Raw genomic sequence first — 16,023 nt, 5'->3', positions numbered from 1 at the left:
AAAATAACAACTTGCAATGATTTATTCAGGATTCCCATGGCACTTTCTCATTTCGTTCCTTGGAATTGTTACTTCATAGCACAAGGTAGATTTCCTGTTCCAGATTCTAAAGTACTATGCACTTTGTGCTTCAGCATATTAAGTTGAAACTCTTCAGCAGAAGCAATTTCAACTTGTTCTGGAATTGGCTTTGGAGAGCTGGTTGATTAGTCCCCTAAAAGCTTAGCAATTATGTATTCCATGTGTCAAATCAAAGAAGAGTGGCAGAAAGCCAGCATGAGTAAATAAACAACTCCTGCCTAAGCTCAACTGCAAAAAGAAAGTACACAGAAGGTATAGGAGGGAATGGGCTTCATGTAAGGAATATAAAGGCATTGGCCAAATGGCTCAGAAAAATCAAAGCTTAGCTGGTGTTGAAAATGACAAGAGAACTAAAGATCAAGAATGGTTTCCTATAAGTATGTTGGCAGCAAAAGAAAACAATGAGAAGTTGTGGTCCTGCTGCTCAGTGGATCAGAAAATGTAGTGACAGAGGACATGGAAAAAGCAGAGGTAATCTCTTCATCATTCCTTAGGGCTAAAATTTGCCTGCCCTTTTCCATGACTTCCCTCGGTCTGTGAGAAAGAGGAATTGTCCTCAACAGAGAAAATAAGTATTCAAGGTAACTGGGCCTGCAAGATCATGGAACCAAATCATCATGGGAGCTAGCCAGTGCCGTTGCAGATCTGTCGTCTCTCATCTTTGAGAAGTCGCATCTAGCATGGCCGATTCCCGATGACTGGCAAATCTCACACCATTGTCAAGATAGGCAAGAAGGACAGTCTGGGGAGCTTACAGCTTGCTCAGCAACACAGGAGTCCTTGAGAGAATTATGAAACAAATCTTCCTGAAAGCTATTTTCAAGTACTTTGAAGACAGTAGTTAATATGGATGTACTGGGGTGGTAGAGCCTAATGAACCAACTAGATGTCTACAATGAGATACCTGTCTCTGCACAAGGGGAGAGCAGTAGACATAGTTTACTTTGACATTGGCAAAACCTCTGCTCCAGTCTCCTTCAGTATCCTTATAGCCAAATAGGTGAGATACGGATTACAAGATAGGGCAGAAAGGTGGCGGAACTAGTGGCAGAGAGATGGGGAAGGTATAAAGAAAATGGAGCCAGATACCTCTTAAAGATGCAGAGCAACAGGACAAGTATCTAATGACATAAGATGGCACTTGGGAAATGTTGATAAAATATTAGGAAGAGCTTTTTCATTATGAGGATGACACTAGGATAAACGTCCCAGGGAGCCTGCGGAATTTTCATGCTTGGAGATGTTAATGCTCTCTACAAGCGAAAAATATGATTTGGAAGTCTAAGTTGTAGTTCTTTACATGGTATATCTTTCCCAACATCCAACTTTGTAATCAAGAGATGAAGTTTTGAACTATAACAATAAAATTGATGTAGATAAGTATTAAGAAAGCTAATTTTCAGTGAAGTACTTTTTCTTATACGAATTTATTAGATTTGGTTGCTAGAAATTTCATACAGCATTTAAGTTCAAAATGCTAAAGTTTTTTAGAGCTAAAGTTTGTGAAAGTAGTAAGGGAGTTGTTGGAAAAAGTTCTGTCATTTCTCCCCCCAAGACAAAAACACTTTGTAGATTAAATAGAAAACAGCTGGAGGATGAAATAAATTGCTTGGAAAGAATTAAGTACTGCATGTTTTTTTTCTGACTCAGAGATGGAACTATTAACAGACCACCCAAAAACACTCCAGCAATTGACTTTTCTGACCCAAATTAAACTGGAATATCAGTTTAGAGTTTTTTACTCATTACAATTGTTATACATTGTAACAAATGCTTATTAAGGCCTAGAAAGTACAGTGCTGCATATAGTCAAATTTCTCTACCATAGCTATTTAGAAATTATATATTTAAAATATAAAATTCAAAAAAGCAAAAACTGAATTATTTCCAGACACATGCAATGGCCACGAAATCCACAAATCACTACAACTCCTTAGGTATCTGAGCTGTTGGAACAGAATTAGATCACTCTTTTCCCATGTAGTGTTATGAATGACTATTTTCTTGCTGAGATCCCATTTGTGCAGAACATTCTGTATATTTTAATGTATTTATCTGCATTTTTACTTTTAAGTGTAAAGGAAGATAGCCATGGCTACTTCTTCTATGCATGGCAGGGAAGGGAGGCAATATTTAATTTTCCACCTCACCTCAAACTGGAGAACTCTAGTTTACATTTCCCACTACACAAGCATGTGCTCTGTCCACCGTGACATGGCTTTGCTGGGCTAGATTGCTTGTCTGTACTACAGTGTGAGCACATCAAGTATACAAATAGGGAGTGTCATGGCATCAAAAGAGCTAAGGATATGGTTCCATGAGGTGGCGGTGAGATTAACTTAGGTCATTCAACTCCTTCTTAGCCGTTGTTTTGAAAGAACTTACTGTTCAGACGTTGTGTCTTTATAGTCAATAAACATGACAGAGAGAGTGTGGAAAGCTGAAACGTTTATTTGCTCGTGTTGCTGCAAGAGAAAATTTGAGAGTGCTGCTGCTAAGCACAGAGCACAACTACCTGGTTGTTGGGGCACTGCCTTCTGAGAGAACAGCTCTTTGTTGCTGACACGGTATCTATCTGATGTAAACTGTATGTTCTGCATGTTCCAAGGAAAAGAGTGACTCCTTTCATACAGATTCGCAAACAAGACTCCTAAATTAGGGGATACTCCTAAGCTTTAAGTTATATCTAGGCTGGGAAGAGAGTCAGTTCTAGAACATTTGCACAGACCTTTTATTTTTTTTTTTTTTAATCTACTGCAGCAATACCTCGCACCTCAGTATCATTCTGAGGCTTGTAGTAAGAAAGGATCAAGAGTCTTTGATTTAACTTGATAAATTAGCTTTCTTTCGCAAAAGGTTGCAATTAGAAATGTGTTGCTCTAAATGCTTTATTTTGCTTATTTTTATATATTTTTAACTTTTTTTTTTACATTTAACTTTTTTTTTTTTTTACATTTTCTATGTGTTTGAACTAAATTTGTGAAAAGTAAGCATTATATTTATAATGTGTAGTAATGGTTTCCATTTAAAAACACTGACATTCCCTACTTGCAAACAGTCTGTACTGCAAATAAGAATGCTTTGTCATGAGTGTTTTCACATACAAGTAAGCAAAATTACATATATTTTTAAAAGCACATGAATAGCAGTTCTAATACATATATTTTTTTCTTTTAACAGGTATTAGTATCTGTCCAATCTCTTATACTTGTAGCAGAACCATATTTTAATGAACCTGGTTATGAACGATCAAGAGGTACTCCAAGTGGTACCCAGAGCTCCAGAGAATACGATGGAAATATACGACAGGCAACAGTCAAGTGGGCAATGCTTGAACAAATCAGAAATCCATCGCCATGTTTTAAGGAGGTGGGCTTTGTGAAACTAAATATCTTTTTCGTGTCAGAATAGTCAAGGAAACTCATCTTGTAAACATGTTCCTGTTCACAACTGCTTTTTAGTACTAAGGATCACTGTTCAGTGACTCTTTCCACTGTTCAGTGGCAATGTTGAGAGTGATGCAAATACTTGGAAGCATGTCTTGCATGAGGTGTCTGGTTTTTGCTTTATTCTTTTTATTCTCTGGCACAGCTGACTCTGGAAACGGAACAGAACAAGAATGCACCTGGCTTTCACAGATCCCTTTCTGGAAAAGGGCTGTATAAACAAACTGGAAATGACCTATAAGTCAGGTTTGGTGTTCAGGTTGATTAAAGAATGCTTCATCTAGGTTGGCTCATTCTTAATGCCAGGTGATGTCTTTTACATCCAAGTGACAGCTATTGATCAGCCCTAGAGTGGACGTTCAGTCTTTGTTAATCAGCTTAGGTAACAATGAAGTATTTTTCTATGAAACATGAATGTGAAGCATTTATTAGGAAACGTTTTGGATACACTAAAACAGTGCAAATTAGAAAAATACTTCCAATTTCAGCCTTCACGTTATTCATTTAAAAATGCCTAATTTTTTGCCTTTGAAAAGAACTGTCTTGATGTTGATAGAACAGTACTAACCTTCATCCTTTCACACTGCCTTAAAAACTTCCTTGAAAAGAACTAAAATGTTTAATTTTTTTACTTGCCTGAAAAATAGAATAAAACTCACTCAGAGTATCACAGAATAACTTAGGTTTTAGGGACCCTCTCTCATTGTCCCTCGCCCAATTCCATCCATGAAGTGAGTCCATTTAGGTTGCTGGGGTTTCAACATGCATGGCAAACAACTCCAGAAGAAAAAACATGGAAGTTACATGAAGTAAGAGAATCTGTATGACTACTAATGCAAAATGGTTGATCAAACAGTCCTTGCACAGTGCTACCAGACAGTGGTTAGAAAAAAAATGTATTTTGCTCTTGACTACGGAAATTCTTGCCACTTCTAAGTTGAGGTGTGAAACTGTGTAGTAGCATCACCTGTGCTTTCCATTGTTTGCATGCTAACATACCAAAAAAGTATAATTATTTTAGGATTATTCACATTAGTATGTGTGACGTCTGAGTAGGCGGGTAGTCTCCTATCCCTTCCTTATAATCCATAAAAACATCCTTTGGAATGCGGAAAGCTTTTCACACTTAAATTACTCAGTGTCTTATAGAATGAGAAATCATGAACATTTAACCTGTATAAGAAGTGTTCTGTCCATTTACAGATGGAAAATGATGTGCTATATACTGTGGTGTTTTGTATTATTGCAGAAAAACATGGTTGTCATTCTAAGCCATTTCTTGTATGTTTTACTCAGTAAGTTGAAGACCATGATAGTGCCATGACACCTAATCAAATAACTTCTGCTAGTAGGTACTTTCTTATTTTTAAATGTAACAATTGCACTTTTGCAAAAATTTTCTCCAGTTGTCATCACTTAAAGTTACATGAAGATGTTATGAGTTGGTGAGCTCTGACAAGAACATTACATCTTTCTCTTCCTCTAAATAGAAATTAAGGATATATAATTTACAGGATTTGATTACTGAACCCCAGTTTGCTGCTATAGCACTTTTGAAAAGAATCTTAAGAACGTTACATGATTATTTTGTAGCTTAGGTTTTTACTGCTTTCTATGAAAAAAAGCTTGTAAGCTGACATCCTGCTGCTCTTCAGGAAGGTAAAGTAATAAAGTGCACCCAAACAGTGTTGTTTCAATGGAAAAACAATCATTCCATGAGACCAGGGGACTTAGCACGTCATTACCAGAAGACAGATGTTGAAAACAATAAAGCTACTAGCTTCCTAAATGCAATATTTGTCACTAGGACTGAGTTCAACTAAACCACACAAAATGTAAATGTGAAGTAACATTAAGAAGCAGATATCAGTTTGCAGTGCTATCTTGGACATTTGAAACTCCCATCTGTGAGCAGATAACAGTTTTGCTGCAGAGAAGAGAGCTGGCTAGCACTTAAGAGCTTTGGATTCAAAGCTATTTTGTTCTGGTTTAGATTACTGCCCACATTTCCCAAAGTACAATTTTCATTTTTCCCTGTGTTTTCCTCGGTTATTTTTTTTTTTCCTCCAGATGCTTTTAGGATTTTTTAGGATAGTACAATTAAATCCTCAAGACTGTGAGAATAGATCTAAAGCTATGATATCTTGCTTCTAGGAGATGTTTGAGGCTAACATAGCTTGCATGTGTGTTAAAAATGCAATCATACACGATTAAGCATGGGGTCATACCTAGTGCTTTACCAACTTATGAGAACTCCCTCTGTGCTTGTTTGAGTATATACCCCCTATCACTGAGAAAAGTGGCGTTTATGATTCTTTACATAGCACAAAAACAAAAGGAGATTATGCACTGAGAAACATTACATTTTTCATTGATGCAGTAGCTGAGTTCATTGGAAGAATGCTACATTCAGTTTGTAGCCTGTCCAAATGAAAATAAGTTCTCAGAGCAGATTATCTGAGCGTTTCTCTGAGAGAACAGCTTGCTGTTATGAACTGTAGGACTTTGTAGGGTTGTGTTAAGAATAATTGGAACAATTACAATTCAGCAATACATTAACACCTGGAAGCTTAGTCTAAGAAAGAATATACATCCTTCCACTCGCACTACCTTCTGTCTTGGGCTGTCTTCCCTTCTGTGTCTGAAATGACAAGAAGACCCAAGAGATCTAAACTGCCAGTCTGGGAGTTCTCCCAAACTCCATTATGGATATAAGGAACGCATCCAGAATTGGAGTCTATTAGGCTTTCAGTATGCAGTTTTTCCTTAGACGAATAGTTATATTCTCTAACCTCTAGAGGGAGAGATTATTTTCTCAATTATATTGCAGTGTTGCCAAGAACTCACTGTGCTCAATAAAAAATTCTGTAATATTATTGTTTCTTTCACCAGGCAGAGTTTTAAAAATCTTTTTAAGGCAAAGCCAACACTAGAGTTTCATAACTTTGTATGCTCTGTTGGTGGTAGGTTTTAGTTTGGGGAGGGGTTGTTTTTTTTATTATTTTGTTTCTTTTTTAAACTCCACCTAGAAATACCAAAGTTTCTGTGTGATCAAATACTGGCTCACAACATGGGTGCAGCTCAAATACTATTGATAGGGAATCATAGTGTCCTCAATGATGCTGCTCATGCCTAGAGAATGTAACTCTCATTGTTTATCTTTCTTACAAGCTGGTAATTCTTCTCTATGCAGAAGCATATTATTTTTCTGTGCTTAAACTGCTCAAAGGGTTTCTGCTCATCTGCTTTCTGTTCAGCCAGCAAGCAGTCAGTAACGAGAGAAGATAAGGTACTTATTGAAGAAGCATAGGTGGGAAGTATAAAACAGGGCAGTGAAAGCAACAGTGAAAACCCTAACATTTTATCTTGTGTCCTTGCACATATGTTAATGAAAGTGCACATACATAGTGCCTGCATGGTAAGATCACCTTTGGACTGGAGAATATCTGACATTCTGCTATCACTTTGCTGTTCTGCCATCTTACAACTCATTGTTCGGTGCTGAATTATCCTTACAATGTTTTGGTTTTTTTTCCTTATCCATTTGGACTCACAGGGCTCTTGCACGTTTTGTATTATTTAAGTATATTGGTTCTTAGATGAAAACCCATGTTTTTTCATCCCAAATATTTTCTTGCAGGTCATCCACAAACATTTTTACTTGAAAAGAGTGGAGATCATGGCTCAGTGTGAGGAGTGGATTGCAGACATACAACAGTACAGCAGTGACAAACGGGTAGGCAGAACTATGTCCCATCATGCAGCGGCTCTCAAGGTGAGACTTGCTTTTATCCAGAAATGACGAGTAGCAATTAAATTGTACAACAGCTGAGTTTTCTATTAACAATGTCTGAAAACCAAGGCTTCACCACTGTCAAAAGCTGAAGTGTAAGTGCAGGCCACTTTTTCAGTTTTTTTCCTACAAGTAAGATCTTTATTTAGTTCTTGTCTTGCCAATTTCTCCATAAATATTTATATAATTTCAGTTATAACAGTTTCTGTCATGATCAGAGAACATAAATGCATCTCAAATGCAAAAGAAATAGCACAGCATTTACACTGATGCACTCGTTTGCTACAGTTTTATGCACTGCCTTTAGTTTGTCGTTAGTAGCACCTAATTACTGTCACTAAAAGGAAAGCACCAGTCCTTAAATGTGAACTGTGAGAAACCTTTATCCTGGCAGCGAAATAAGACATTAAAACCTTTGCTACTTACTCCCTTTGTTGGCTTCTGTTCCCTAGAACTGTGAGAAGTTTATGTTTTAGCTCTGGTCTGTAGCACTGACTACTTCTTTCTATTTAGCGTCATACAGCTCAGCTGCGAGAAGAACTTCTGAAACTTCCCTGTCCTGAAGGATTGGATCCAGACGCTGATGACTCCGTGGAAAAATGCAGTGCCACGAGTTCAGAAGAGACTGTGCTGCACGAACAGGTGAAACCCAGCAGCAGTAAAGATATCCCCACTGATTTCAAGTTATGAGTTGCATTGACATGGACTTTCTAGACACAAAGGCTTTGAAGCACAAGCCAAATATGTCAATATTTGTATGTAAGAAGCTAATTATGTAATAGGCAATGAAACTGAAACTATACTATGCCCTTACGGATATACAGTTTAATTCAAGATGATCTTTTATTTACCTGTACAAGAGTGTAAACTTTTTTGTGCTTTTATTTTTCAATTGTGAGAACCACTGATTGGTATGTTTAAAAAAGTTATGTATACAAGAAATGGATAAATCACTGATATATAAGGGAAAACTACCTTAGGAAAGAATGTTTACTGAATGTTTATTATTTTTTTTTACTTGTAGAGTGAGGGCGGTTGTAACAAAGAATATATATTGGTCATTCTTACAGCTACTATTTAAAGTCAGAAAATTTTCACTGAATTTGATAGATTTTACGTTTGGCCATATATTCATGCTCATATTTGATTCTAAAGAAAACCTCCTGTATACTTCAATAAAAGTTAAATGGACATGATCCCTCTTTTATGATTTACTGGTACATTTTTTAAATAAACTGCCATAAAATACATTATAGCTGAAAGCTTGCACTTGTATGACTGAATTCATTGCAGTCAACATATTTAATTTTATGCTTACTAATTCTAAAATGCAGTTGAAATAAATGCACATGGTTTTACCTCATGCCAAAATCTGGACTTCTGAATTCATCTTTTGTTTAGCTAATTTAAGCAAGCTAACAGTGTTCTAAATTTCTTAAGGGCTGTTGTGGAACAAAGTCTGTTTTCTGTTGAAATGTCTGATTTTTACATAATAATAATAATAATAATAATAATAATAATAATAATAATAATAACTACTTTAAGTACTGACAGGCTACTGATGTGCCATGTAGGACACTTAATGTTCTGTAGTTCTTGATGCATAGGCTTAGTTCTGATTTTACTCTTGCAGCCACAAGTCTCTACCTAAAAAGGGATTTCCATGATTTAATTATCAAGTCTCGCTTTTAAAAATTAAGTGATAGCAATGAACTTTACATTAAGTAGTCCTTGAAGGACTAAAAAGATAATAGTGGCATTACCTCAGACTAAATGATCTGTTGTATTGATAATACTACAAGTGAGGTTAAAAAAAAAAAGAAAATCCTCTACTTTGTTTTCTATTTGTTCTTTGTTTATAAGTATCACGCTGGAATTTTTTCACTTCTTGTTTTACAGTGTATCATTCCTAATCATTAAAAGTGGCACCAACTGAGGTTGTGTTCTTATGCTGATGGTGAACAGGCATTGATAGTTCTGTCCAGAGTACAGATTTTCTGTTCTTTTGATACGTTGTGTTATCCCAGGGTCCATCCAGGCATTACATAATTCTCAAAACATCAGTTTACACATTTCTGTGCTACTACAGGAAACCCTTAAAAAGGGAAGCAAGCAGCTCTGTGCCAATGTTACAGAGGTAAGTGTACAAAACAGTTTCTGCCATAGTCAACGTTTTAGATCGTTATCTGTGTTAAAACAGCACTGTGTTTCTCTAGGTGGGTATTTACTTACCTTTTTACTGTTGTACAAAAAAAGCTCTGATATTCTCATAAAGGCTCCAAAAGCAGAACTGCTCACAAAGTAGCAACTACATTTAAGTTAGTGATTTCTGTTAAAGCTCTTAATTTAGTGTTTAAACCATCTGTCTACAGGAGCACAGTATTTTTATAAAATCCTGGTACTTGTACCAAAAAGAAACATATCAGACCTAAAGATCCACCTTATACATAAAAATGTATTTTTTTAACCATTTAAAAAAAAAAATCCACAAAAAAACACACCTGAAATACAAAGCACCTAACTTGCATTATCTGACTTTAAAAGGCTGCATCATTTTATCTTAGAGTGCATTTATGGTACCACGATGATGCTAATGTGAAGTCACTGCTGTTAAATTAAGCAAATGCAAACAGCTGCCTGGGATATTAAAGTCTAATTTGTAAATGCATACCAACTTTTCTTGCTCCAATTTGAGCACCACAGAGCAGTATCATACAAATTAAAGCAGTGATTCCATCATTAACAACTTGCAACTGTGTTCCCATGTAGTGAGTAGTATTTCCTGGAGCTTCACAGACAAGAATGCCAAGTTTTTCTCTGATTGCTTCAATCTACACCTGCTACCAAAGAATGGCTCGGCAGCCATCTATGAGACCTTGTGCTCCATGAGAGCAAAGCAGTCATTACAATAATCTCTACACATAAACAGTCACTCTGTTTTGCTAATGTAGATGCAATACTCACCATATGTAAATGTGAATGTTACCTCCGTAAGATTTATCAGTTCCCTTTGAAATTTCCTTTCAGTAGAAGCTGTGCATAAATGTAGGGATTAATGCTCATTTGTAACTACCATAGTTGTACAAAACAGTGGCCCTGCATGTGGCAGGGGGGTTGGAGATTCATGATCCTTGAGGTCTATTTTATGCTCTCAAATGCTCTATTTTATATGCTGTGGCAAAGAAATTGATAGGTAAACCACACTATACTTAATTTACCTTGTTTACCTGTAAATACCTGAACAAAAATCTAGCTGACCTACATTTAAGGCAGGACTTAGGTATTTACCTGGAGTTTCTCTGACTTGTCTTCCATTTTTTTCCCTCCATAATGCCTTACTATTTGTGTGTTTTGCAAGTGTTCTTTTATTTCTTTCTTTGTTTCCCCAGAAGCCAATCACCATCATGTGGACATCTCTCTGGACTGTCAGCTCTCTTTATCTAGAAAACAGAAATTAGAAGGATTTTTCAGTGAAAAGGTGATGCATTTTTATACTTATCATAACCTGAAGAATAAGGCACAGAAGACATTCCAAATCCATGTTCTCAACGTATTATCATATACATGTGTATATAGTTATATGAATAAATAGGTCAGGTCAGGCAGTCATTTCTTTTTGAAAAACAGTTTTCCAAGCTCTATTTTTTCTCTCTTTTCCCATAAATTCTTAACATAAGGTAGAGCATGTTGGCATTTATATTGAAACATGAGCTTTCTATGGAGTACAATAAGCTGAATAGGTAAAAGAAGCTTAACATTTTCTAAAACTAATAAATAGTAAAAACATTTCGTTCTCTAGAGCCTGCAGTTGCCATTGTTTTATTCTTTTGGAATACAGGTAGAGGAATTATAGTATCTACTCACTGAGTTACTATAGTAAAACTCCAAAATAATCTCACTACTGCCTGTTTTTAATAACAGCTCAAAGAAAACAAATCCCAGTACACAGCGCTTTATCTTGACTGAGATGGCTCTGCATATTGTGACCTCTCATGTCTACAGGTGATAATTTTTCCTACGTCTCTTGACTGCTTCTTTACATGAAAATTACCTATATTATCCGCATTGTTTAATAATATGATCTCAGCTGTGTAGATAGAGGTCTTTTCCAGCCTTAATGATTCTTAATACTAAGATCATCTATTCCAACTGTCCACCTACCACTAATAACCATGGCCCTCAGTACATCTACCCTTTCCTTAAACACCTCCAGGGATGGTGACTCCACCACCTCTCTGGGCAGTCTATTCCAGTGCATCTCCACTCTTCCTGAGAATAAATTCTTCCTAATATCCAACCTGAACCTCCCCTGGTACAACATGAGGTACCCTCCTGACCTACTGCTGTTACATGGGGGAAGAGGCTGACCCCCACCTCACTGCAACCTCCTTTCAGGGACTTGTAGAGAGCAATGAGGTCTCCCCTAAGCCTTCTCTTTTCCAGGCTGAACAATCCCATTTCCCTCAGCCACTCCCCATATGACTTGTACTCCAGACCCCTCACAGTTTCATTGCCCTTCTCTGGACACGCTCCAGGCCCTTAGTGTCTTTCTTGTAGGGGAATGGCCCAAAACTGAACACTGTATTTGAGTCTCACCAGAACTGAGTACAAAGGGATGATTATCTCCCTGCTCCTACTGGCTGCACTACTTATTATACAAGCCAGGATGCTGTTGGCCTTCTTGGCCACCTAGGCACAGTGCTGGCTCATGTTCAGCCAAGCATCAACCAACACCCTCAGGTCCTTTTCCTCTGTGCAGCTTTCCAGCCACTCTTTTTCTCAAGCTTGTAGCATTGCCAGGGGTTGTTTGGCCAAAGTGCAGGACTGACATTGCGTTTTGTTGAACATCATCCCACTGGCCTCATCCCAGCTATCCAGCCTGTCCAGATCCCTCTGTAGGGCCTTCCTGCCCTCAGCTGGATAGAGACTTTCCCCCAACTTGGTGTCATCTACAAACTTAATGAGGATGCACTCAGTGCCCTCATTCAGATCAATAAAGATAGGGTAGGCCCTAATACCAACCCCTGTGGAACAACACTCATGACCAATCACCAGCTGGATTTCACTCCATTCACCTCTCTGGATCCAGCCCTGTAGCCAATTCTTTGTCCAGCAGAGTGCATCTATCCAACCCCAGGGCTGCCAGCTTCTCTAGCAGAATACTGTGGGAGACAGTGTCAAAAGCTTTACTAAAGTCTACATACATTACATCAACAGCGTTTCCTTCAGCCTCCAGGCTGGTCACCCAGTCATAAGAGATGAGGTTGGTCAGGCAGGACCTGCCTTTTGTGAACCCGGGCTAGCTGGGCTAGCTGGGCCTGATCCCATGGTTGTCCAGCACATGCTGTGTGATCTCACTGAAGATGATCTTGATGTCATAGATCACTCAACTCAAGATCAAGATGTCATAACCTTCCTTGCCAGCAAGGTCAGGCTGACAGACGTGTAGTTCCCTGGATCGTTACAACCCTTCTTATAGAAGGGATCACATTAGCAAACCTTCAGTCATCTGGATCCTCTTCGGTTAACCGGGACCACTGATGGATGCTGGAAAGTAGGTTGGCATTTATGCTCACCAGCTCCCTTGGCACCCTCACGTATATCCCATCTGGCCCCAAACTCTGAACTGGGGGCTAATGCTGGAGGTAGAAATGTTTCTGTAATTCATATAGCAAAATCTTGTATTTAAGCTTGTTTAGTAAACAGTCCAGAAAGGAAAGGTATCCATTCTGTATCACTGACCATGCAGGATATTTATTATCATAACTCACAGTGTTATTTTTAAAAACCTTTGGGAGGCTTTCCTGTTTCCAGTGCTGTGCTCCATACTTGCAGCTTATGCACTTCATGCATTTTTTTCATTTGTTCTTCATCTGCAGTCATTATTCTCTTCCTCACTCACAGACCCACCCCCATAGATACATATGCACGAAGCCTTCAACAGTTCATAAACTCTTTGCATAAAGCTCTTAGGATAAAGCAACCACATCCCAGTTCCTCAATAGCAAACTGAGGAATACATTTAAAAAAAATAAAAGTATTTTCCAACCAGGAAACTAAAGAAAACTAAAACCACAGATTTAAAAACAAACCAAAAAAAAGACTATTTGTCATTATTATAGACTACCTCTATTGTTTTATTAAATATTTTCTTATTTACCAGAGCAAAACACAGCCTTTTTTCTCTTTTCCATTTCCTTTCAGATGCTTAAACAAGTTTGTTATTTGGAAGGGGAAAGTTGGCTATGAGGGTGAAGGCAACAGCCTTCTTTAACTTACTCCTAAGTAATGGTTTAGAAGTTTCCAGAAGTCCTGTTCTTTCACCACAAGTTTAAAAGCTTATTTTCAGTCACCAGCTCCTTTCTCCTTATGCAAGTTAACCACAACTGTATCAAAGCCGACTTCCAGGACAGCACACTTCATGTCTGTCAATCCTCCTTTGAAACTGCTAGCAATAATGATGTTATTTCTACAGTTACCATTTTAAACAGGTCCTAAGGAGGTGGCAATGAGCTGGACATCACACTGCCATACAACAGTCCTGCCTGAAGCCCAGAGCAGCACAGTTCTAAGCTGAGTATGAGGACACATCTTTTAACACTGCATGAGAGGTACAAGTGCAGTTTATTTAGAAAGTAACGAGGCCTTAATTCATTACATACACACAATCAGCCTAGCCAAGCATGGGCATCGTCACATTATGGAAGTCAGGAAGCCAGATCCCTATGCACATGGTTAGGAAGCATTCTCCAGGATGCAAGTCACAGCCTTCATTCTGGCTGTAGCTACAGTTCAGGCTGTCCCAAAAACCTTGCAAATGTTTGCTGGCAATGAACTGCGGCAGTGATTCAAGAGGGGACAGAAGTGACATTATCATTTTGGTCCTTTTCAACCCAGGCCGTTCTATGATTCTGTGATTATATGACATGGCAGAACAAAAACTAATAGCCAACAGCAGGATTGCTGAAAAGGAAATGGTAGATCTGCCAACTGGGCCGATCCTCTCTACTGCCAGGCTGTCAGTGCAAATCTCAACAGGGTTTTGAGGCGGTTTCAATCAGTGAAACTCATCACGATATGTAAAATTCACAGGGGCTGGCCTCCAGATCAGCAGAAGTCACAAGAGAAATCATGCAACCATCTGGCTGGCTGAATTTTGCCATTGTGTGGGATTCTGGATTAGTCCCAGAGTGTTTACAGTAGCCGCAGACTAGCAAAAGAAAAACTCTTTCCAGAGTCAATTCAACACATCTCCTGTCTGCCTCACGGTCACTAAAGGCAGCAGAGCGTGCAGCTGGGTCGCACAGACATCGAAACACCACCTGCTGTCATATGACTCCCTGGGAGGCTTTAAATGTTGGCAACATGATGAGAGACCACCTCATCCGTATGACAACAGGGAAGATGAGGGGGGAAATTACATCTGAGTGATGATTTAGCTCAATACAGATTTCACTCTAGCTTAAAAATAAATATCTACCTACAAGTGCATGCTCAGTCACAAACAATTGCTGTTGATGGCACCAAATAGAGACTGAAGCAAAAGTACTCCAGAGAACAAAATATCTGTTTGTATCTGCACGGCCTACTGATGTGTTAAACCTCCTCCAGCTCTTTTCTAGCCGTTCCTCTAAGGAAATCATTCACGTTAGAAAACAAATGGCCAGATGAACAAATGACATACGGCAGGGAACTAAACATCAATAACCAGTATCAGAGGAGAAGCCAAGCCATTTTAATAGAGAAGAGGAGAATGACAGCACATGGCTCCTGATTAACAACTGTTCAATTCAGGAAAGATGGTTCTATCTCTCAGAGCTCTCAGGAGTCCATATTACTAGCAGAAATCAATGAAAGACAGTGCTGAAATTTCAAGATTGAATTTAGAGAACTACAACAGAATTCTATGTTATTCAAGATTCTATGTATGCCTAATGCAAGACATGGATTAATCATCTGAATAAAAATAACAGTTGCTATGGCTCCTTGTAGTTACAAACAGTTTCTGATAACACTGTCTTCCTGAAAATGTTAGTCTAATTTGTTTGAGTGGGTTTTTAATTATTACTTAAAATACTCTTTCACTTGCTAATGCATTTTCAGGCTCAGAATCCAACAGCAAGTGATTTTACATTGCCAAGTGTGCCTTCAAACACAGTTGCCCAGTCAGTGTCACCGAGGACAAACCATGGCAGTAAATTCATCCAGTTTTCATTTTCCCCTGGTAGCTCATTTTTCACATTTCAGCATACTGAGCTTTATGCATCAAAGCTTCACTGAGACACCAGAACAGCAGTCAGTGCCCTGGTATTCATCGCAGCCTGCAAGCCCCACCAGTCAGAATTTGGGGTCAGAATCTGTACGGCAGATCAAGTTGTTCTACACCTCCTACCAAATACTGCATCCTGTGAGTGACAGAGGGTTTCCATGCAGACTGAATTGCCAGCAGTGTCTACCTCAACCTTTGGCTTCTTTTTATCAGACTGAATTCATACTGTTGGTCTTCTGGAGAAAATGACATTTTTCCTAAATGTAAGTATTTAAATGGTTCGAAACTTTTTGCCTTAATGGCCTTTGAGTTTTAGTTCATACGGAAAAGAAAATATTTTTGTTATTTTAATATGTTAATTAAAGATCAAGAAATTTACTAGCAGCTGAAAAAGCAGGAAGGTCTTTTGTGATTCCTGTCTATAAACCGGGTAA

At 38.2% G+C, this 16,023-nt stretch overlaps 1 protein-coding gene across 1 annotated transcript in view; it reads left to right on the top strand.

Moving 5' to 3' along the window:
• The window catches only part of BIRC6 (baculoviral IAP repeat containing 6), a gene marked incomplete at both ends in the record, with an annotated part of 169,687 nt that extends 161,677 nt beyond the window's left edge, over window positions 1-8,010 (top strand). The window contains 3 exons of the mRNA XM_079532802.1: window positions 3,262-3,450; window positions 7,168-7,302; window positions 7,834-8,010. Of these exons, the coding sequence (XP_079388928.1) occupies window positions 3,262-3,450; window positions 7,168-7,302; window positions 7,834-8,010 (501 nt within the window). The remainder of the gene's footprint in view (window positions 1-3,261; window positions 3,451-7,167; window positions 7,303-7,833) is intronic.
• Window positions 8,011-16,023: the final 8,013 nt, after the last annotated feature.

Source organism: Tetrao urogallus, assembly GCF_951394365.1.
Source record: "Tetrao urogallus genome assembly, chromosome: 2".
Taxonomy (NCBI): domain Eukaryota; kingdom Metazoa; phylum Chordata; class Aves; order Galliformes; family Phasianidae; genus Tetrao; species Tetrao urogallus.
This window is presented reverse-complemented; position numbering and strand designations above follow the sequence as displayed.